Source organism: Pipistrellus hanaki (assembly GCF_964339955.1).
Source record: "Pipistrellus hanaki genome assembly, chromosome: 17".
Taxonomy (NCBI): domain Eukaryota; kingdom Metazoa; phylum Chordata; class Mammalia; order Chiroptera; family Vespertilionidae; genus Pipistrellus; species Pipistrellus hanaki.
In genome coordinates this window covers 48565600-48587608 of record NC_140519.1, presented here as the reverse complement: position 1 = coordinate 48587608, position 22009 = coordinate 48565600, and the positions used below count along the sequence as shown (strand labels likewise).

General features: G+C 60.6%; 1 protein-coding gene across 2 annotated transcripts in view; it reads left to right on the top strand.

Moving 5' to 3' along the window:
- The window catches only part of TRAPPC9 (trafficking protein particle complex subunit 9), a gene marked incomplete at its 5' end in the record, with an annotated part of 131768 nt that overhangs the window by 36789 nt on the left and 72970 nt on the right, over positions 1-22009 (top strand). For both annotated transcript variants that reach the window (XM_084864667.1, XM_084864666.1), the window contains 5 exons: positions 671-797; positions 2122-2254; positions 2517-2680; positions 3363-3515; positions 5300-5424. In XM_084864667.1, coding sequence (XP_084720793.1) covers positions 671-797; positions 2122-2254; positions 2517-2680; positions 3363-3515; positions 5300-5424 — 702 coding nt within the window. The remainder of the gene's footprint in view (positions 1-670; positions 798-2121; positions 2255-2516; positions 2681-3362; positions 3516-5299; positions 5425-22009) is intronic.

The following is a 22009-nucleotide window of genomic DNA, read 5'->3' as shown; positions in this document are numbered from 1 at the left end:
TTTTTAAAATGACGAGCTGGCCACTTCACTAAATGCCCTTAGTTTTTTCACTTGGATTCCGTAGGGTTTTCTGTGGCCACAGCTGTGTGTGTGTGTGTGTGTGTGTGTGTGTGTGTGTGTGTGTAACTGTCTGTGTGCCTTCTGTTTCCGTTTCTTGCCTCAGTGCACTGGGGCATTCAGTACAATGTTGGGCAGTCCAGAGCTGACATCCTGCATAGTTTCCAGGTGAGGGGCAGCTCCGAAAGGCCAGGGGCTCGGTCTCATTCACTGTCAAGCGGGTGCCTGGTACTTACAGAAACGAGCTGATGATTCATAGACTCTGGATGGCTTATTTCCCTGCTTTGTGTGTTTTTCTCTTGTGTTTACATTCCCATTTGGCAAAACAACAGAACCAAGTGAGGGCAGAAAAATGGCCGCCGGGGCTAATTCCAGGCGGGCTTTGTTCAGGCCCGCATGCCGCTTCCGTTCCCGCTGTTCCGTGCGAGCCTTTCCCTGGGGGCCGCCCGGCCTCCCCCCGCTGCTCCGAGCTGGGCGGCTGAGGGGCTGGGTCTCCAGGGCCTTCGGGCTCTGTGCGAGCCTTTCCCTGGGGGCCGCCCGGCTGCCCCCCGCTGCTCCGAGCTGGGCGGCTGAGGGTCTGGGCTGCGCGTACTCACGTCCCTCCTTGTTCCAGGGCCTCCTCACGAGCGGCGTGGAGTTCGAGTCTCTCCCTGCGGCCCTTTCCCTCCCGGCCGAGTCCGGTCTTTACCCGGTGACTCTCGTCGGGGTCCCCCAGACGACAGGGACCATTTCGGTGAACGGTAAGGGAACTTCTCCGATCCTGTCGGGCTGCTCTGCGGCCCTGCCCCGCGGAGCCTGTCAGCGGTCAGCAGCATCCTAGTCCCGACCACCAGGCACTGCTCATTGCGTTCCATAGGGAACGTGGTTTGTAACACGGCCTCAGAATGCCAGGAGCCATTCTATTTATTTTATTTTAAAATAAATTTTTATTGATTTCAGAGTGGGAGAGAGAGAGGCATAAATGATGAGAGAGAATCTCCGATTGGCTGCCTCCTGCACTCACCCTCCTGGGGATCGAGCTCACAACCCAGGCATGTGCCCTGACTGGGAACTGAACCATGACCTACTGGTTCATAGGTCTATGCTCCACCACTGAGCCATGCTGGCTAGGCCCAAAAGCCATTTTATTTATTTATTTAAAAAATATTTTTATTGATTTCAGAAAGGAAGGGAGAGGGAGAGAGAGAAACATCAACGATAAGAGAGAATCGTTGATTCGCTACCTCCTGCATGCCTCCTACTGAGTATCGGGCCCACACCCTGGGCATGTGCCCTTGACTGGAATTGAACCCGGGACCCTGAGTTAAACCAGCTAGGGCGTCAAAAGCAATTTTAGCCTAAATCGGTTTGGCTCAGTGGATAGAGCGTCAAACTTCGGACTGAAGGGTCCCAGGTTCAATGCCAGTCAAGGACCTGTACCTTGGTTGTGGGCACATCCCCAGTGGGGGGTGTGCAGGAGGCAGCTGATCAATGTTTCTCTCTCATCGATGTTTCTAACTCTCTATCCCTCTCTCTTCCTCTCTGTAAAAAATCGAAGATATATATATATGCCATTTTACAGCTTGAACAACTCCAAGTGCTTATGTAGCCAAGGGAGTTTTTTCTTTTGTTGTGGAAGTGGAGCTGCTCCCAGGTTGTCGTTCCGTCCACAAGCAGCAGGTCTCGTGTGGCAGTGATGATGACAGTAATGGGCTCTGGAGCTTAGACTTGGAATCCTTTTTCAAATACTTAAGTCACGTTATGTCCTGGAAAGGATGCTGGCTCTCACTCACACTTCATAGACAACTGCATGTGAAAAGCACGCCAGGAAAGGGACAAGATGTCACTAAATTGTGCAGAGAGCCCAGTGTATAGAGACTTCACATGCACATGCTCACTGGGCGTGGGCCGCCTGGGAAGGTGGGTGTGCGGGTGCTGTGATTAGCTCCGCCTCCGGGGGGAAGCTGTGGGGCCCGTGGGTGGGGCTGGTGGGTGACGGGCCTGGACCTCAGCTCGGCTGGCACTGTTCCCACTCGGGGGGCTGCCCTCAGGCCTGGGACTGGAAGCCACTCCTCTTGCCCCCAGGTTACCACACCACCGTCTTCGGCGTCTTCAGCGACTGTCTGCTGGACAGCCTCCCGGGAATAAAGACCAACGGCTCCACGGTGGAAGTCACCCCTGCCCTGCCCAGACTGCAGATCAGCACGTCTCTGCCCAGGTGGGCGTGGCTCTGCCGAGCTCTGGGCCGGACTGTGGGACGGAAGCTCCCTGTGGCACTAAAAGCCACTCTCCGGGCTGCCGGGTCCTCTGTGGTCGATCCACCCTCCTGTTCCCGGTGGTGGGGCTGAGTTCTCTGCTCAAAGCCCGGGCTTCCTGTCCCCAGTTCTGAAATTCTTAAGTGCGGTGACATGAATACTTCTAAACGCATTGGTTCTCTTCTTCCTTTTTACCATGTACTGTTGTTATCACCGTTCTCTTAGGTCTGCACACTCCTTGCAACCTGCCTCTGGGGACGAAATATCCACGCACGTGTCCGTCCAGCTTTACAACGGAGAGACCCAGCAGCTTGCCATCACGCTGGAGAACATCGGAGTGGAGCCCTTGGAGAAGCTGGAGGTCACCTCCAGAGTCCTCACCTCCAAAGGTGGGTGCTCCCGCAGGTTCGCCCTCGGCAGTGCTGTCGTCTCTGTTCGCAGAAGACATGAGTCTCTGTGCCGGGCTCGGAGCTTCCGGAAGCTTCTCCCTCCACCTGCTGCCCCCGGAACTCGGTGTTCTAGTCACGTGTGAGGAGCGCACGCAGGAGGCTAAGGGGGAGCACGCACCCTGTCCCCGCCTGCCTTCCTGTCGGAGACCCTCAGGAGGCATTCTTGAGCACTGAACGCAGGGGCGTGTGCAGGCTCCCACCTGTCACCTGCAGCCAGGGTTTCCTGAGAGGGTCTAGCGCCTGGACCCTATGCACCCCTCTGACGGGCTCTCCGTGGGCCACTGAGCTCGGCAGGCCGAGGCACAGGGCATCTCCGTGAGGGTGCTGGAGGGTGGACTCGGGCATGTGTGAGCGTGTGCCAGCGCACTCCTTGTGGGAAGTCACAGGGAACCCGCTCAGTGGTTGCAAAAGTGGCTTCAAGCTTGGCGCCTCGCTCCTCCTCACACCCGGGCGCTGGCCTCCCAGCGCCAGGGCCCGGCACTCTCTCGATCCTTCGATCTGTCAGGTTTGACGTGGTTTGCACTTTTCCTGGCTCTCTGAGAACGCATCAGAACTTCCCAGCGGGATCCGTGAGCCCTGTCACCTCCGTCAGGCTGTCGTCATCGCACTGTTGTCATTGCAGAAAAGCTGTACGGCGACTTCCTGAGCTGGAAGCTGGAGGAAGCCCTGGCCCAGTTCCCCCTGCGGCCCGGCCAGGTGGCCACGCTCACCGTCAGCATCCAGGCGAAGCTGGACTTCTCGTGCCAGGAGAACCTCCTCCAGGACCTCAGCGACGGTGAGCTCTCCGCGGCCCGGGAGCACCGCGCTGCCCCTGCCGGTCACGCCCGCACGCACGCACGCACGCACGCACTGGAGCCTCCTGGGCGCCGCGCTGCCGTGTGCGTTCCCGTGCGTCCGAGAGCAGCACGGGCTCCTCGGAAAGCTCCGCGCCACACCCTCCCTGCGCTGTGCTCGGGGCCAGGAGGGCGTCCTGAGCCGGTGGAGGAGGGGACGGCGTCTTTCAGGTTCACCTGCTGGGATCTGGTCAGCGGGGACGGCGGAGCTCTCCCTCAGAGTCTGGCGATTTCTAGGAGAAATCTAGAGAACACGGGACTTTATATTTGGGAATATCTGATTACGGATAAGATCCCATGGATTAATTATGTCCCCTTATGAAGCGTGCATTCAGACAGTCACGTTGCGGCACTGTGGGTGTGTCAGTCAGCTCTGCCGTAACAAAGGGCCGCCTGTCGACAGCGTGGCTGTACACAGGAGCTGGTTCCTCACGGCTCTGGGGGCTGGGCGTCTGGGAGCGCGGCTGGTTCTGGCGAGGGCCCTCTGGCCCGCAGAGGCCTGCCTGACCCCCGTGCCCCCCCGTGGCGGAGAGGGCACTCTGGGGTCTGTGGTAAGGGCACCAGCGTGTGGGCTTAGGCTCCACTCAGGACCCCTGTAGCCTCAGGGAGCAGCAGGCACAGAGGCCTGAGCCTCGCCAGGGAAGCGGTTTTCCCTTCAGAGGCCAGATGTCTCCTCGCTCTCGGGAACTGAACGTGGTCCCCCGCCAGCTCTCCCAGCCTTCCCTGCATGCCGGGGCAGTGACGGGTCAAGTTGAACTTGAGAGAGTAGGTTAGTTATGGGTTTTGTCTTATTAATTCATTTCCTTACCGCTCGCTGAGGGCTCATGACCTGCGTGAGCGGTGCCAGCTGCCGTGGGGGGTCCAGAGGTGGGTGACAAGGACTCTGCCTTCATGGGGTTGGTAGTCCTGGAGCTGGAGTCACACACATGGCTGGAGTAGTTGCAGCAGGCTTTGTGGATGCTAGCCGGAGCCGGGCACTGAGAACGCACTGTGTGTGCACGACTCATTCACGCTCCCAGACAGTCCCAGGGCCGTGTGCTCCCGCTGCTCCCCTCCAGGGATGAGGCACTTCCGGCTCTGAGAGGGACCTGGTGAGGCCACTCATCTGGATGGGGAGGTGGGCAGTCAGGCCTCCGGGTCTGATCTCCACCCCCGTCCCTGGCAGCAGCTTGTGCTCCTGGGTCTGGGCTGCAGGCAGGGAGCGGGTTCTGGGGTCACACGTTCCAGGGGAGCATTCCAGGGGAGCAATGTGGAAGAGGATGCCTGTGACCGGAGACAGAGAGCCCGGGCAGAGGGGGGCGGCAGGGAGAGTTTGGTGGAAGCGCCTGGATTCTGTCCCGGTGAGGCTGCGCTGTTTCCAGCTGCCCTTCCCTCCGTGTGTCATCCTTTGGGGTCCCGCACAACGAGTTCCGGGATCAGCGTCAGTGTCCTGCCTCTTTGGGGGACACTCAACGCCAGGGTCTTCCCCCCCTGGCCCCGTGGCGGCGTCAGAGGCCCCGCTCACACCCTCTGCCTCCGGGTCCAGTCTCTTCTGGAGCCTGCAGGCCCCTCTGGAGAACTCGGTGCTGTGGAAGCTGCGGGGGTGGGTGCTCGCTCCCGGGACACCACCGGAGCGCAGGGGCCCAGGCGGGGGCGCAGAGGCTGGCTCTCCCCTCTCACTGTCCATTTCTGCGTGAGCTCCTCCCTCCTCCAGCCGCCCTCTCACCGCTCTGTCCTCACCTTTCAGATGGGATCAGCGTGAGCGGCTTCCCCCTGAGCAGCCCCTTCCGCCAAGTCGTGAGGCCGCGCGTGGAGAGCAAGGCCTCGAACCCGCCCGAGGGCAGCAAGCCCGGGGACCCCGGCCACACGAAGGTGAGCTGCCCCGCACGCGTGCCGCTGGCCAGAGGGTGGCGCTTGGCTCCTCGGGGCCTTTCCGGCGGCCAGGTGCTGGGTGCTTCTCCGGAAGGGAGGCCGTGGGCGTGCGCAGTGGTGTTCGAGGACCGTGTTTGTGGATGTGGTTTCTCGGTGCTCCTCTCGCCGGCGTGGGAGCAGGCTCCGTGGGCCGACTCGCTGCCATGAGATCTGGGAATGGGGGTTCAACCAGGGCAGGCCCTGAGTGGAGCAGGCTGCTTCGTGCCTCTTCTTCATTTAAAAAAATGTATTTGTTGCATTATTATTCCCAGTTCAGAGGTTGATCCCGTAACTTTTCTTATTTCTGTGGCACCTCCCCCCGCTCATTGGTTTCCAGACACTTAGGCAGCCAGAGGCACGTGCGGTAGCGGGGGGTGCAGTGCGAGGTCGGGGTGCGTGGGGGCCTCTGGACAAGCAGAGGGGGTCATGTCTGAAGAGCTCCTGTGTCTAAACTGGAGCTCGGGTCTTGGGTCCTAGGGTCAGATTTAAAAATCCGGGCCTTGCCATTCCTGCCGGTTGGGTGATGGTGGCAGTGTACGAGTGTTCTTCAGTTGGGAGTTGCATGCTTTACCTATCCTAATAAAGGGTAATATGCCAGTTAGACTGGGTCCTCCAACTTCCTTACAGACAAAGCCACGGTGGAGGGGGCTGAGGCAGAGGCTGACGGGGGGTGGGGGGGGTGGGCAGGTAGGGTGCAATTAGGGGGTAACCAGGCCAGCAGGGGGGGAAGTTAGGGGGCAACCAGGCTGGCAAGCAGAGGCAGTTAGGGGTGATCAAGCAGGCAAGTGATTAGGAGCCAGTGGTTCTGGATTGCAAGTCGGACATCCCCTGAGGGGTCCCAGGTTGGAGAGGGTGCAGGCCGGGCTGAGCATGACTATAAATGTGGTGCTAGCATGTGTATTTAATGATTTACATGCAGTTACTATTTCCTGAGGGCATTCTTGGTGCCTGGCACTTACATGGAGATTGTTGTTCTATTGTAGTTCTCACAGCGACTTCGAGGTGGTCTTCTCCAGCGAGGGCGCTGGCTCTGGGGATGTGACCCGCTCAGTCCCTCCGGTCCCCGCCTGCTGCACGGGGACATCACCACCCTCTGAGTTCTGTGCATTGAGCCCGAAGCCTGCCCCCCCCCCCCCCTCTGTTAATCCTCACCCGAGGCTATTTTTTCCATTGATTTTCAGAGAGAGTGGAAAGGAGGGAGGGAGGGAGAGAAAGAGAGTGAGAGAAGCATTGTGTGAGAGGGACGCGTGGATTGGCTGTCTCCTGCAAGCTTGTCTGCGGCCGTGGATCGAACCTGTCAACCAGGGGTCTTCAAACTACGGCCCGAGGGCCACATGCGGCCCGCAGAGGAGTCTGATCCGGCCCGCCAGGTTTTTTGGGCAGTGAGCGCAGCCGAGGTGTTACAGTAGGAATTAGTAGTTCATATAGTCCGGCCCTCCAGCTCTCTGAGGGACCGTGATCTGGCCGCCACTTTAAAAAGTTTGAGGACCCCTGCTAAACCTTGCCCTTGACCTGGAATTGACTCCAAGACCCTGTGGTGAACAGGCCGACACCCTAACCACTGAGCACATCGCCCAGGGCAAGCCTCTTGATCCTGCTCTCCAGTCCTCGGTCTGCCCCCGAGGGCTGGCTCTCTCCGTCCCTTCCAGGCGTGGTGGTTAGAGGTTCTGTCTGTCCCTTCCAGGCGTGGTGGTTAGAGGTTCTGTCCGTCCGCCAGGCCCCCGAGCCTCCTGAGTGCTGGCTGCTGGCCCAGGCCCGGAGGAAAGGAGCTGGTGAGGCGGACTGCGCGCTGCAGGCGGCGTGCCCGGTCTGTCCGCTCAGAGGCGTCCTCGGCGTTTGCGAATATCTCGTCAGGGAAGGGGGGGCTGGGATTTAGGGAAGGTCTGGGCCTCGCCCGGGTTCACGGAGCTCGTTCGCGGTGACGGGTCCAGGGTGGAATCCGCGTCCCTTCTAACCGGGGCCTGAGTAGGACGGACAGGTGACAGGCCCTGTGCCCCCAAAGGCGGCGGGGAGGGCTGTGGGGGAGCAACGGCACAGTCGGTCGGTGGTCTGTTGCGGGGAAGGTGGTGGGAGCTCAAAACGGAAATGCAGCACCCCCCGGTGCCAGGGATTCCCAGGGGCTGCAGCTGAGAGCCGGGCCTGGTGCTGCTGCAGGCCCCTCTCGCCCGGCCTCCTGGCTCTGCCCCGCGTGTTACCTCACATCTCCCCAAAGCAGGGAAGATGATTTAATTGGAAATGCGCTCAACCTGTGAAGCTATCGCCCAGGAATGGCGTCGTCATGGAAACAGTGAGTCGGTGGAAGCAGCTTGGAGGGAGGCCCTGGGGAAGCGAGCAGGGGCGTGTCCCCAGGTCCCGGGAAGGCGGCGGCCCTGCCCTGGGGCCCCGGCGTCTGTCCTGGTCCTGAGGGTCATCTGCGCGGAGCGGCGAGTCTCTGAGGACGGAACGGCGCGGCGCGGACATAGGTTAGACGTCCCTTCTTCAGCCAGGCCCCCAGCCCCGCTCCCGGCCTCGCGTCCGGCTGTGACGTGCGCTGCCTGCGCGAGGCTGGTGGGCTTGTCACAGAAACCGCCGGAACAGCCTGAGACCGCTACGGAAATGGGTCTCCTTCTGAAACCTCCCCACAGAGAACACACCCCGCCCGATGGTTTCAGCTATGTGTTTTATGAAGCATTTAAGGAAGAACAACACGGGCTTTCTGTAGAGTCTTCTCTCAGCAAACTGGAAGGAGAGTGAACACTCCGAAGTGTCCTGTGGGGGCAGCATCGCCCTGGCACCAGAGCTGCTGAAGCGGGCGAGGAACCACAAGGACCCGAGCATGGGCTCCGGGCATGTCGGGTCAGCAGCATGCAGAACATGGACCAGGGGGCTTACCTGGGGGCCGCAAGACTGGCTTTAACATGGGCAACCCAACACGTGCAGCTCTCGGGCCCAGCAGGCCGGAAAGGAGAATGACCAGCGTCTCAGTGAAGGCTGCAGAAAGGCACCTGCGACAGGCCCTGTTTCCAGTAAAACTCTCACCAGCCCACCACCTGCCCTCCCACTGTCTGTAGGGGGCAGCCACGCAGACTGCCGCCCTGGCCACGCCCGGCCCCTGCCCTTCAGCTGGGCTGCAGTCGCTGCGGCCGACCCGACCCAGGGCCTCCCTCAGCTCCTCTGACTCCGGCATGTCCCCGTCTCCGGGCCGCGCTCCAGCTGGCCTGGCCTGCCTTCCAGGCGGTGCGAGCGGAGCCAGCACGCCTTCCCGCATCTTCACCCGCCCCGCACTCCCTCCTCTGCTGCCATCCTGTGCTTTATCCCTGGGCTATTAGGCTGTCTTCATGGCCGCGGGCTGGTCCCTGCTCTGCCTGAAGCAGATCTCCCCACATCCAGATGCTCCCACAGCTCGGGGACACACCCCCCGAAGAGTCCCATCATCAGCGAGTGGCCCAGCGTGCTCTCGTTCATCAGCAAGGCGGCCCAGCGTGCTCTTGTTCGCTCGGGCCTGGTGGTGACCGCCCTCGGGTGAAGACTCCTGTCCCTTCAGCCTTTCACTGCGGCCCTGGGATGTTCATGCAGGTTACACTTTAATTGCATTTGTAAACAGACCGTCTGGAAGGCTCTGCTAAGAAGCCTTAAGAACAAACGTAGTTAAAGCTGTTTTGCAACAAATGGCCCGTTTTGCTGTGCTGTGTTACAAATGGAAACTGTCCCATCGCTGGAGGGGAAAATGCATTTGCTCACTGACCGCTTGCGCACAGGGCGGCGACGGGGAGAGCGTGCTGGGGCCCGAGAGGCTCGGGGTCCACTCCAGCGAGGTCAGTGCTTTCAACAGCGTGTCTGTCCCATTGCTGCTCAGGACAGCGGCCGTAGTTCCTCAGGTGGAAATTACCGGAGCTCAGGAAGATTAAGTAACATGCCCAAGGTCAGGCAGTTACCAGGTACAAGTTAAATTCAGGCCCAGAGATGTCTGAGTCCAAAGCTGGTGCTATTTCCACGTTTCCAAACTTATTAAGGGATACAAAACACCCTGTATCGATTCAGCCGTATTTATAGAGCAGCGAGCAGCCTTCTCGTCTGTCTGACCCTCAGTTTTAATCTGTAAAATGCAGATAATAGGCCTTCCTCCCAGGCTGTTGAAAGGAGCAAAGTGTCTGCTATTTAGCCCAGGCAGATAAGAAAAGCTTACCAATGGCAAATCCAATTTCAGTTCCAAATTATTTCTAATCTGTCCCGGTAATAGTTATAGAGACGGGGCAGTTCTCCCCGCAAAGTTTAAGCCCAAAGCTCCAACGGAATCCTTTAATCTGCCCAACAATTTCCACACTTAATGGGAATTGAGCAGCAAGGAGTGGCGTCTACTGCAGGGAATTCTGGGACAGAATTAAGGGCGAGGCCCGAAGAAGGTTCCTTGGGGTCCTGTGACCCCCTTAGGACTTTCCTTCCGTGGCATTCGCTGTGCATGGAATCCTTGTAACGTTTCGTTCCCTCCATCGGCCAGGCCGGGTGTGGGGGTGACAGAGCGGGCGGTCCCGGAGCGGCCCCTGGCCGGTGACCCAGCACTGTGACCTCAGGCTGCGAGAGGTGCTGGGGCGTGCAGGGCGGAGCAGGGCGGGGCCCTCTGTGCCCGGGTGGGCCGCAGCCCGCGAGCCCGGCAGACGGCTTGTTGCACAGAAGCCAGGGCACAGACGCCAGCACCAGCCGCCACGGGTACCACCCGCCGTACGGGCGCCGAGCCCAGGCCGCTCAGGCTGAGGGTGGCACCTGCTGAGAACGCCTCCTGCCGCCTCGCCCTGTGGTCGCGAGTTCGTTTTGTAACTTGCTTTGTCCGTACTGTCCAGTTTTATGTCTCAGTACATTTTTATTGCTTCTAATATCCAGACAATATTAAAATTTCCCCCACTTGACTCCCAGGTTCTATATTAACTAATTAGTCCAAACCAGAGCACCGCCCAGACCACTCAGGCGCCCGCTCTGTGCGCCGCGAGGCTGGTTTCCATCCAGCACCGTCTTCGCTTTGATGTCGCTCAGGCCCCGACAGGAGCGGCTGGAGACACGCACGGCCCCGCGCCCCTCCGGTGCAGGCCGCACCGGTGCGCGTCTCCCTGGAGCCAGCGGGAGAGTTGACTCTGGCTGAGCCGGCCGCTGCGGGGCGATAACGGACTCCGAGGGGGTGCTTGGCCCCGAGGGCGGGTGTGGGCCAGGCCCTGCATCTCCAGCCAGCCCGCGCTGTGCTCGCTTCCGCCTTAGCCACAGCCTGGCCCTGCCGGTGTCTGCGTTTGGGCAGGGGAGACCGAGGCTTGTGCAGACCCTTGGTGACAGTAGACACAGCTAAGAAATGGCGTCGTGGAGCCAGGCCGGTCTGAGTCTGAGGTGTCCCCCCAGTGCTGGGACCTTCTCTTGTTCCCGGAGCCCCATGTGTATGCAGTGTCCCTCCTGGGGACACGGAGGCTGCGTGTACTGCCGCATCTGCCTCCGCGTTGCCTGTGTCCTTGGGGTAACACGCCTTGGCCGCTCTGGCTGTCACCTCCCTCCCTGAGCCCCAGGCCTCTCCCGCCCGCACTGCCCGCTCTCTCCTCCTTCCCTTTGACAGGCTCCCGAGTGGGAGTCAGGTGTGATGTGTAGAAATGTCACCAGCATCCAAATGACTCAGTTACAGAATGACTGTGTTTTCACATTAAATATCAAGACCTGTCGTCTGACAGAAGGTACGAATGACAGCGAGGTACAGTGTTTCCGACTGGAAACAAGAGGCTCAGCCACCGCAGGCAGCGAACAAGGGAGCGGAGACTCAGAATCGTGTGCAGCAGCAGCTGCCCAGTAGCCATCAGTGTTAGGAGAAGCAACCAGCCACAGCCGCTGACCCGTCAGGAACAGTGTACACTCTGTGCTTCTCTGGGAAATGGGGGGCAGGAGCCGCCCCCCCCCAAAAAAAACTTAATCCAGAGAAGTGTGCAGCACCCTAGTGTCAATTCAAACAATTCCAAAAAATAAGTCTCTGAGGCTGAGTGAGAGTAAGGGTGTCACCAGCCTCCGCCCTTCGGCTCTGGAAGCAGCGGGTGCTCAGCGGGGAGGAGGGCGGGGCTCCGTGGCCCGAAGGGCCCTCGGCGTCTGTAGCTCTTTAGCGTGTGGATGCTTGGCCTTTGCAGCTCCGCAGCCCCGCCTCCCCCCACACCTCCTCCTGCCCCTCAGGCCTTGTGGGTAAGAGTGCGTGACCCAGGGCTGTGGCCTCCTTTTACAAAGTTCCTTTTTATTTTGGAGTCATTTTACTAGTAAATGGACAGAAAAGCTTCAAAGATAGCACACCCCCCATGCTCCCCCTAAGCCCGTCTCCCAGCGCCCAGGTTCAGCCCCGGCGTTGTCAGCTCCTGATTGTGCAGCATCAGGAGGGGACAGAGCCTGTCTGGGGGCCGTGAGTGTCCCAGGAGGGAGGGACGCCTGGGTGCGGCCTCCTCACCTCACTACGCAGGCCTCCCTCCGAGGACCCTGCCATCCTCCTGTTTCTGGAATGTCCTCACTGCACGAGCGGGCGCAGGCCAGCTCCCCACGCGGTGTGCCCTCCCGGGAGAGGCCCCCGGGGCCCACCACTGCGCCGTCCTGTCTTTACGCGGGGCTGCCTCCCCGGCCAGGCCTTCCTCTTCCCCTCTGTTCTGTCCTTTCGCTTTGTGTTCTGTGCTCTTGAAGAGATGTGGCTATTTTATAAAGAACTGCAAAACTCATTCATGAAATAGCCCTTCGGTTGGCTTGTGGCCGGAATGTCATTACCGACCTGGTCAGGGGAGAGGAAGGTAAACCACATCCCTGGTTCCGGCCGAGAGAGAGGCCCCACAGCGGGCGCTGAGCCTGAGAGCCGTCTGCAGTCTGCAGCCTGCAGCCCGGTTAGAGGGAGGCGCTGAAACGGGACAGAATCTGAGGCTCTAGCCCGGCCCGCGCGGCCTGGTGGTTGAGCGCTGACCTATGAACCAGGAGGCCACGGTTCGATTCCCAGTCAGCGCACAGCATGCCGGGGTTGCAGGCTCGATCCCCCGTGGGGGACGTGCAGGAGGCAGCCGATCAATGATTCTCCGATGTTTCCCTCTCCCTCTCCCTTCCTCTCTGAAATCAATAAAAATAGGTATTTAAAAACATTTTAACACAAAGGAAGAGTCTGTGGCTGTAGGTGAGCCCTGGAGGCGGGACTGGACTCGCTCTCCTTTGGCAGACGCGCAGGCAGCAGCTTCCACACCGTGGCAACCAGCGTAGTCTCGGCGCCGGGCTGCGCACGTTCTCGGTCCCTCTCAGAGCAGCCCCGAAAGACAGGGTCCGAGGCTCACTCACAGCCCTGTCCCAGCCGCTCGGCGTGGAAGGGGCTGGCCGCCTGACCCTGTGCCCTCGCCCGGCCGCCCGCCCGCCCAGCCTCGGGCGCCCCGTCAGACACCCGGGGGGTCACAGCCGTCAGAGGAGCGTTTTCTGGAAGCCAGTTCCCTCCGCACAGGAAGTGCGATGGCTCCCCAGTCTGAGCTTCTCCAAACGCCTGGAAAAGCACACAGCGCTGCCCCAGATGTTTAAGCTCAGCTTTGCAGATTTGTACCCGAGCTCCACCGTCACTGACCCAGGCGGACTGCAGTTCTCCCATCGAAGCTGTTCCCCGTCATGAGGGCGGGTCAGGCTTGTTGGTTAAATTGCTGTTCGTGGCTTTTAAGCTGAGATCTTCGCTCCAGGCGTGTAATCTAAACTTATTCCTGTAGGTGAGCAGCCCTGATCCCCCCTGCAGAGGCGCCTCGGAACACACTTGGGTTTTAGATCGTGGGGCCAGGGGTTTAAATACCGTTTGCTTAAATATTGTTTACTTCCTCCCAGCCAGCGGGAAGGGAGGGGTGTGTGGCAGGGGTCTGAGGCCTGTCCATCGGCGGAGGTTCTGTCTGGCCTCGGCTGGACTTTCATTCCATTCCTGGAAGAGGTGGGTGGCTGGGAGGGGTAATGCCTCACCAGTCGTGGCTACTAGTTGCTATTGTTGGTGAACGCGGTGACAGGCACCCCGGGGACACACTGCAGGTAGTTTCTGGTCCTCAGAGTGGAGGAAGTTGGCACAAGTTTGCAGGTGTCCAGGCCGGACTGCAGCCACCCAGGCGGGCGCGGCTCAGGAGCATGGGCTGTTACCGAGGAGGGAAGGGTGGCGGGGCCCAGGCCTGCTCTCCCAGGAGGGTCCCTCGGAGCCTCGTCTCCACGCACTGGCAGGTGGCAGATGCAAAAGGACGCAGTTTCCTCTCCCCAGGCCAGCCTCTCCCCACTCCCCTCCGCCTGGAAGCCCTCAGTAGCAATGCTCTAAGTGACATGCACCCTCACCCAGGGGGTTATCGGTGTCACTCCCGTCCCCGGAGACGCTGCTCTGTGCTTCCTGCTTGCTCTCGCTGTGACATTTCTGTTGACATTAATTCGCATTCACGGCCCGGGACCCGATCCTGAGATTCGTTTTGTTCGAAGACGAGGCGCTGCCCTTAGAAGGTCGCCCTGGAAGAGGACGCGCTGGGCAGGCGCTCGTGGTGGCCAAGCTCTCGGTGCCAGCGTCCGGCGCCAGGGCACCTCCCCCGCCACTCCTCTGGCTGCACCCCTCTTGCTGGTTTGAATTGGAGACACGCAGGCCCCTCCGAGCCCCTGGCTCCGCGCCTGCCTCCCTATTTCTACCGAGCCATTCATTCTCTGCTTCACTCATTCATTCACTCCCTGGTTCACTGAGCACCGGGAGACAGGCTTGGAGGTGATGGTCCTCAGTAAACAGCCGGAACAGCACCCAGAAGACCAGGCATGCTCCCTGTCAGTGTCTGGCGGCCTCTGTTCTCTTATTGAAGGCTGCTGGGCTGGGCTCTGGGCCAGGGCAGGGTCTGGCATCGGGGAGCTGGTCCCTCTCCTGAAGGGGCCCAGCCCGAGTTAGAATCGGTAGTGATTTGACTGTGAAAGCCGTGGAGAGCCTGGGGTGCAGGTGGGAGGCCGTGTCTGCTGAGGGTCCTGGCCGTGGGGTGTCCACAGCTCCGCCTGCGCCTGGCCGTCAGCTGCCTGCCTTCTCTGCAGCGCTCAGCTTCCTGCAGGGAGCAGGCGGCCCGCTGAGCCGAGAGTGGACCATGTCCCCACCGCCCTTTAAAAGTTTAGCTTTAAATTCTGTGGTAAAACGCATACTCTCCACCCTCTTCAGGGCGGCTCAGTGGCATTAGTGCCTTCTCATGGTGTGTGTAGCGCCACCACCACCACCACCACCACCACGAGGCCCTCCCACGAGTTCATGATGCGGTGGCAGTGGCGGTGGCCAGGCTCCGTGGCGGCTGGTGGTTATGTCTCCATCCACCCGTGAAATATTTACTGAACACCTGCTGTGTGGGAGGCGCTGTACTTAGTCCTGGGAGAACAGGTCAGACGACACAGGCACTGTCTCTGCGGAATGAGACTCTACTGAGGAAATGAAAAGCCAGTCTGGGCTCCGGTGGGAGTGCATGGAACAGCTTTCCACAGAGCGGGAACAGCATGGGAAAAGGCTCAGAGTACTGAAGCATCAGGGGAGCTGGCAGGAAATGACGAGCCTAGAGATTGAGTGCCAGCACACAGAGAGGAGGGGCGAGGTTGGAAAGCAGGGCAGCAGGTTGGGCTGTCCCTGTACCTTCGTTTGGGGTTTCCCTATCTCAGCACACCGGACACTTCCATCATTCTCAGCTCCCCTTGGATTCTGTCCGCTCAGTGCCTTACAGTTCGCTCTCACAGCGCGGTAGGCCATACGCTCGAGGCAGGGAGACTGCCCTGCAGTGGGGCTGGGGTCCCAGCGAAGTCCGGTAAGGGCTGGGGCACCACTGTCCCGAGAGGGAAGACGGACGCGGCCCGGAGCTCCGGGGCGGGGCCTGGGCGGCGGCCGTGCCAGGGAGCGGGCTTTCTCCTGGCGTCCTGCGTGGCATGGCTGCTCGCGCCTCCCTGGCAGCTGCTCGGGCTGGGCTCGCCTGCAGGCCCACCTGCACGCCCTCTGCTCTGCCTCTGGCCCAGCCTGGCTCAGGGGGAGAGCTCCGTTGTGCCCGCATGCTGGTGCGGAATGAGCAGCTCTGTCTGCAGCAGCAGGGCCAGCAGGAATCTTCACCGGGATGTGCTGCGTGTCCTCAGGGGCAGGCCACTTCCTCTCTGAAGTGGGCGAGGGGTGGGTTCACGCCAATGGGCAGGGCGCGGCAAGGTGCCCGCACACAGAAAGCACCCGTGAACGCCAGCATAGTCTGTTCTAGGACAGGGAGGGGTGGAGCCTGCGTGCTGCAGACGAGGTGCCCTGGGGCTCTGGGGTTGTCCAGCATCCCTATCCGCTGAGACCTTGAACTCGCCACCGACTCCTCAGAGCCCAGCCTCCCGTCTGTACGGCAGGGAGAGTCAAAGCCCCGGGACTGATGCCATTGTGTACACACTGGGCGTACGACGGGCACACAGCGAGTGCCAGTGTCTGCAGCCGCGGCGCTGTCCCCCTCTTGCTTCTGAGCTCGGGATAGCCTGGCGCCCGCTGTCTGCCCCTCCTCCCTGGCTGTGACACAGGGCAGCAGCGACACAGAGGCTGGACTCTCACCAGGAGCCTGTTTTCTGGGCTGGAGAGGCAGCGCCATCGGTGCAGTTGCCCGGCCTCACCGCACGGGGCCGCCCCTCCTCAGGGAGCCGGGAGCTGGAACCAGGCTGAGCATTGGGCTTGTTTGTTAGCTCCCGGTTACAGGGAACGCATGATTCCCTTTGGATCTGCAGAGTGGGAGACCTGGTTTCCTTCTTCCCGCCAGCAAGGGGTGTGGCTGAGATCCAGAATGGACGCCGCATCACCCGAGAGACGCTGCTGATTGAAAGTGCACCCCCTTTCCCTGCCCAACGTGCGTCCCCTGCGCTGTGAGCCGGAGCAGGAGGACAGCGCCATGTCTGTGGGGCTGGGAACAGTGGGTGGGGGGTGTGGGCAGGACAGTAATTCTCCACACAGTCCCGGGGCCCGCTGTGTGCGGCGCCTTCAGCAGGGCCTGCATCCAGCGTGAGTGGCGTGAGAGGGGATGAGGTCGGCATGTGTGTCCGAGGTGCGCCCAGGGGGATCGCGGGTCCTGAGTGTGCGGGGAAGAGGGCGGAGGAGAGCGGGAGGGGGCCGGCGCGGTGTGAAGTGAGGTGGGCGGGCCTGGCGCCCAGCTGTCCTCGGCCCCGCTGGGCCAGGAGCTGGCTGAGGGCAGGACCTGCCTTGCTCGCTGCCGCCTCTCTCGCACCTGGAACTGCAGCCCGGGCCCTCGCAGCTGTTCTTTCGATATTCCTCGACAGTTAAAGCAGTGAGTCTGGGGGGTTCTCCGTCCCGAGGGCAGTTTGTTCCACTGTGAAACCACACCTGGCCGGTCCTGGCCAGCACGTTGCGGGGAGAGGAGGAGACCGGCTGTGCGCTGCCTGGCGCATAGGAACGTGGTGATGCTGATTCCATTTTCCGATGGACAGCTTGCCCGTGTTCCGACAGGGCGCATCCATTAGTCTTCTAAAGAGAAGGTGCCTCTCTTTTAAAAGAGAAATCGCTGAATTTTGTGAAAAAGGAAATTTATGACCCAGTGCAGAAGTTGCACCTGGAAGTTCCACTCGTTGGAGAGAATTGCATGTTTCTGTGTCCTGCACCCTCAGCTGTGGGTGGGAGGGAAGCCCCTCGATTTGGGGTCTTGTCTGCTGGACCCTTCCCTGAGCCACGTGCTCAGGAGTTGTCCTCGACGGTGGGTCCTTCCCCGTCCCCTCCTGCCCCCCTCCCCTTCCCCCCCAGGAGACGGAGGGCTTTGGAATGGAAAAGGAGTGCTTTTCTGAGTTTTGCTGCTGCATAATGGCTTTACGGACATTTTATTTGGACCTGCTTTTTTGAGTCTCTTCCTCACATTGAAAACTTTTAATTTTTATGATTTTTCTTTATTGTTTCAGTATTACATATAGTATTACGTGTGCCTCCTCAACCCCCCCCCCCCCTCCATTGACCTCTCCTGGCATCCCCACCCCTACATTGAAATTTTTATCATTCTCTCTGCTTCCCATATTCAGGGGGTCCAGGGTCGGGGGTGCCGGGACGAGAGTGGGGAGATTTGAGAGGCCTCTGGTGCTGGGGGGTTGTGCGCGGCTGGCGGGTTAGAGGATGGGTGGTAGCAGGAGGGCTGGGTGGGTGGGGGCCGGGCTGGGAGCCCCCGGAGAACCCTTGCGCCACGGGGAGAGTTGGGACGTTACCCTGGAGAGTGCTTGCAGCTGCCCAGGGGCTTCTGGCCATTGAGGCCACGATCAGATTGGCGCTTCGGAAAAAGCACTGAGCCAGGAACGAGGAGGGTGGGTCTGACGAGTCGTGCGTGCATTCATTCACCGGAGCCATGCGCTGTGCCCACGCTCAGCACCATGTTCTGCGTGGGCGAGACAGGCCACGGCAGAGGCAGTGCCGTAACGAGCTGGTGGTGACTGCGGGAGAGGGACCCGTGAACGCGCAGGTGTGATGCGGTGGTCACCGTAAGGACAGCGGGCACACAGAGGGCAGCGGGCGCAGGGCGCCCACCGGGACTGTTTCAGAAGGTTCCTAGGCGGAAATACAGTTTGGGAAGAATTGTGGGGGAGAGGGGGTGCTCATCCAGAGGGTCAGAGCCAGACTCACATGCATGACAGGAGGGCACAGGGAACCTGCAGACGGCCACCTCCAAGCCAAGGAGAGGCCTCGGCGGGAACCAGCCCGCGCGCGGCCCCGGGGTCTCAGGCCCCTCCCCTGCGCTGTGAGGCCGGGCTTCCCTGTGGGGTCAGGCCCGGTGGAGGTTCTTTACTGTGAGTCTGGGAGGAGGCCGGTGTTCACCAGGAGGCTCTCAGCGGGTCCGCTCCGGCTACAGATGGAAGCCAGACCCCCGTCCGGAGACCCCCGGGCCTCCGCACGGGGCTGCTTTGTTGCTGGTGTGGCCGGAGGGCACAGCCCGCTGAGCCCTGCCCCTGCCCTCCCTTTATCCATCTGCTGTCAATCTCAGCCTCCCCTGACCTGTCCCCGAGCGGCTGATTTTTTGCAGCCTGAGCGTGGGAGTGAGGTGAGTCCTTGATAAATGTCATCTTCATGGTTTGATTCCATAGATGAGCCGGGAGTTGCTTACAATTTCAGCTCCGCTGTCTCTCAGGTTAGCTTTCTCTGGAGACCTGTGGTGTCCAGAGAACGGAAATAGACTTGCCGATTTTGTCTTTATTTAAGTCCCTGATGGGAAAATGCCACCTGTAGGAGACAATGCCGAAGGGGCAGCTCTGAGGGCAGAGCCTCTGCCTCAGCCCTGGGGTCGGGGTTGGGAATCCTTCACCTCACGTTCTCGGTCCCAGGACCATCTCAGCCCCCTCCCTCCCTCTCATTCCCGGTCCCTCACCTGTGTGTGTGGCTGGGGCTTGCCCCAGACAGTCTTCCCCCTGCCAGTCTATCCTGCTGCCTCCTCGCCTCTCCTCTCCTCTGGTGCAGGTGGTCATGTTGCCCAGTATGCTGCTCCGGGCTAACCCCTCTGACACAACTGGTACCCACCCTGGTGAACGCCTCAGCCTCAGCACCTCACCTGTGAGTGAGGGCAGCATTGGCAGGATTCTCACAGGAGGGTGTTGTGATGATTCATCGGGGTAATATCAGGAGAGAATTTGGCAGTAGTGCCTGGTTAAGGCCTCAATATATATTCACTAACCTGATCGCTGCACCACTGCAACAACCACCACCATCACCATCACCATCACCATCACCACCATCACCACCACCACCACCACCATCATCACTATCACCATCACCACCACCTCCACCACCACCACCACCACCACCACCATCATCACCACCACCATCACCACCACCACCATCACCATCACCATCACCACCACCTCCACCATCATCACTACCTCCATCACCACCACCATCACCACTATCACCATCTCCACCGTCATCACCGTGTGCACATCCTCATCAGAGCCTCTCTCCCGCATGTCCCACATGCCCTGCTGCTGCGTGGCAGGCTGCTGGTGGTCGCTGTGGCCGACCAGCTCGTTTCCTCCTCTCATGCCAGCTGGAAGTCCTTTGGGGTTTGTACAGTGCTGTGCAGGCGTCCATGCATACACGCGTGTACTTGCACGTGTGTGTGGTGAGTGTCTGTCTCAGAGAGGCCTCTGCTGGGGGTTCCTCAGGGCTCATGTTGGTGTTTCATGTACTGACTCACGTGGAACGAACGCTTGGCTGAGCTGAGCACGGAGCTAATAAATCCTTGCCCACTACCTTGGAAGAGATGATTTATGCACATTCTAATCGACACAACCCCCTTCGTGGCCGATGCTGCCCTCTGTTCACTGAGGAGGAGCTTGGGGCCGGTCTCCGAAGCCGGAGATAGTGTTCGTGTTCCTGCCCGAGAGCCCAGGTGCCACCGCTGCTTGGACCTTCCTGGTCACGGGAGGGTGGCCTGCCCCCTGGGCCACGCTGACCCCGCTGGTGGGACCAGGGTGGTGGTTTGCAGGGAGTCTGACGCGGGGGTGCGGGCAGAGTGTGATGAGGGCACAGTTCCTGCCCCTGTGGAGTGGGGACGTACCGCGCCGTGCTCAGCTCCCGGCCACGCGGTGCGCCCAGCGGAGGACAGACCGGGGGTGGGGGCTCACCGGGGCGCTTTCTCTGGTGGGCACAGCGGCCGTGACCGGAAACCCTCTCCCCACGGTCAGCTCCTTCACAACTGTAACCCGTGGAAGCGGCTGTAAACAGTGGCTGTGAATTAACGCTCATGCTCCCGACAAAGCAGGAGCAGATTGTACCAGTGAGCAGAACACCGAGCACAAACCGGACGCCTCTGCCCACGTGCCCCCGGTGCCATTCATCTTGTCCGGGGCCGGGGGCCGCGAGGGGAAGGCGGCGTTATCGAGGCGGCTGCTGGGTGTTCTGTGTGGATTGCGGCGGGGCAGCCGGAGGCACAGACAGAAAGGAGAGCCTGCTGGGGAGCCTCCCGGGTCAGGGTCAGGGTCGGGGTCGGGGTCAGTGCAGACGTGCGGCTTCCCGGAGACGCTGGGAGGGGGTGGCAGGCGTGCCGCCGAGGGGCTGGCCCTGTCCTCCGGGGTGCGCACAGCTGAGGTCATTGTGGTGCCTCCCAGCAGCGGGCGGGAAGAAGCAGCTGATGAATGGCCATCCTCAGGTGTCGTCTCAGGTGCGGTCCCTGCAGCACCTGCGAGCTCTCCTCTCTGGCCACAGAGAGCGCGCCCCAGAGAAGAGCTCCGTGCATTCGAGCCGAGTCCAGCCCCCAGGGGTGGAGGCAGTGAAAGTGGGCTAGTTCCCGTGGCTGGTGCGTGGAGCATGGTGACGGAGGGCGTCCTGTTTGTTAAGTGGCCGTGGGCAGTGCTGAATGCCCGGTGGCCTGCCTCCCCCGCAGGCTGGGCGCCTTCCGCCCGCCCCGCGCCCACTCCCCTCGCCCACTAGCGTGGCCACGGAGCATGAGCTCCCGCGGGAGGAGGGAGGGCTCTGGCTCCCAGGACCGGGCCAGCGGCCCTCAGGGGGCCTCAGTGACTGTTTCCTGAGCCAGTGGGGGACTGCCCGGCGGCGGCCTCTCTCCCGCCCACAGCCCGGCCTCACGCACCCGGCACAGGTGTGGGTGTCTGCCCGTGGCCTGCGCACTGGCCCCCCCTCCCTCCGTGCTCCTCCTGGATGATGCTCTGTGCCTTTGTCTCATTCAGCTCCTCTTTCCTCTTCTGTAAAGTAACTCTCCACAGCTTTTCTTTTGAGGATCAACGTAAATAATACGTATAAAATGCTCTTACAACCGTGAAGTATTGTTGGTGTGTGTGAGTGTGAGTGTGAGAGATCAATCACTAATTATGCTCATGTAGGCCACAGTGCTGTTCACCCTTATCACACACAGAGATCAAAACCACTCTGACAGTGCTAGGAGGGGCCGGCTCTCTGATATCCCCTCTGCCGCTGTGGAGTTTTCACGCTCTAAGTACACTTCGGGACTCTTTACCACAGAGGAAGGGGGCAGCCATCTTACCTCTCAGCCAGCTTCTCTGGGCAGCGGTGGCCCCCGCAGCCCGGCCTCCCCTCTGATTATGAGCGTGCCTTGCTGCCTCCCGCCAGGAAACCGAGGCTCTGTGTGTGCGACGTGAGCACCCAGGCGTGGCTCAGAGCATCACGCAGCCAGGAAAGAACAGACCCCGAGCAGACACTGACGCTGTCCGCGTCATGGTGGTCAGGGGGGAGGGCTCAGTGCAGACATCTCTCCTTGCCCACGGAGGCGTTGTGGCTTCGTTGGGTTTCTCTGCTTAAGCTCACCCCTACGTGCGTGTTAAACTGTTCAGTATTGCCGGATGCAAACATGGGCCTGAGAGCGGGAGAAGGAAGATGATGTGGGCAGAAAGGAAACGTGGACATGGGGACAGAGATGGACGGAAACCTGTGCTCGCTGAGTGCCTGTGTTGCTCTATCGCCTCGGCCACAAAGTCACTCTGGGGGGCGTGCTCTGTCCCCGTTCTTGCTCCACAAGAAGGCGGAGGCTCCTGGGTGTCAAGTAACTTGCCAACATGACAGAGTTTACAAACCACAGGGCCCGGCGTGTGGGAAGCTCTAGGGAGCTCATTAGCT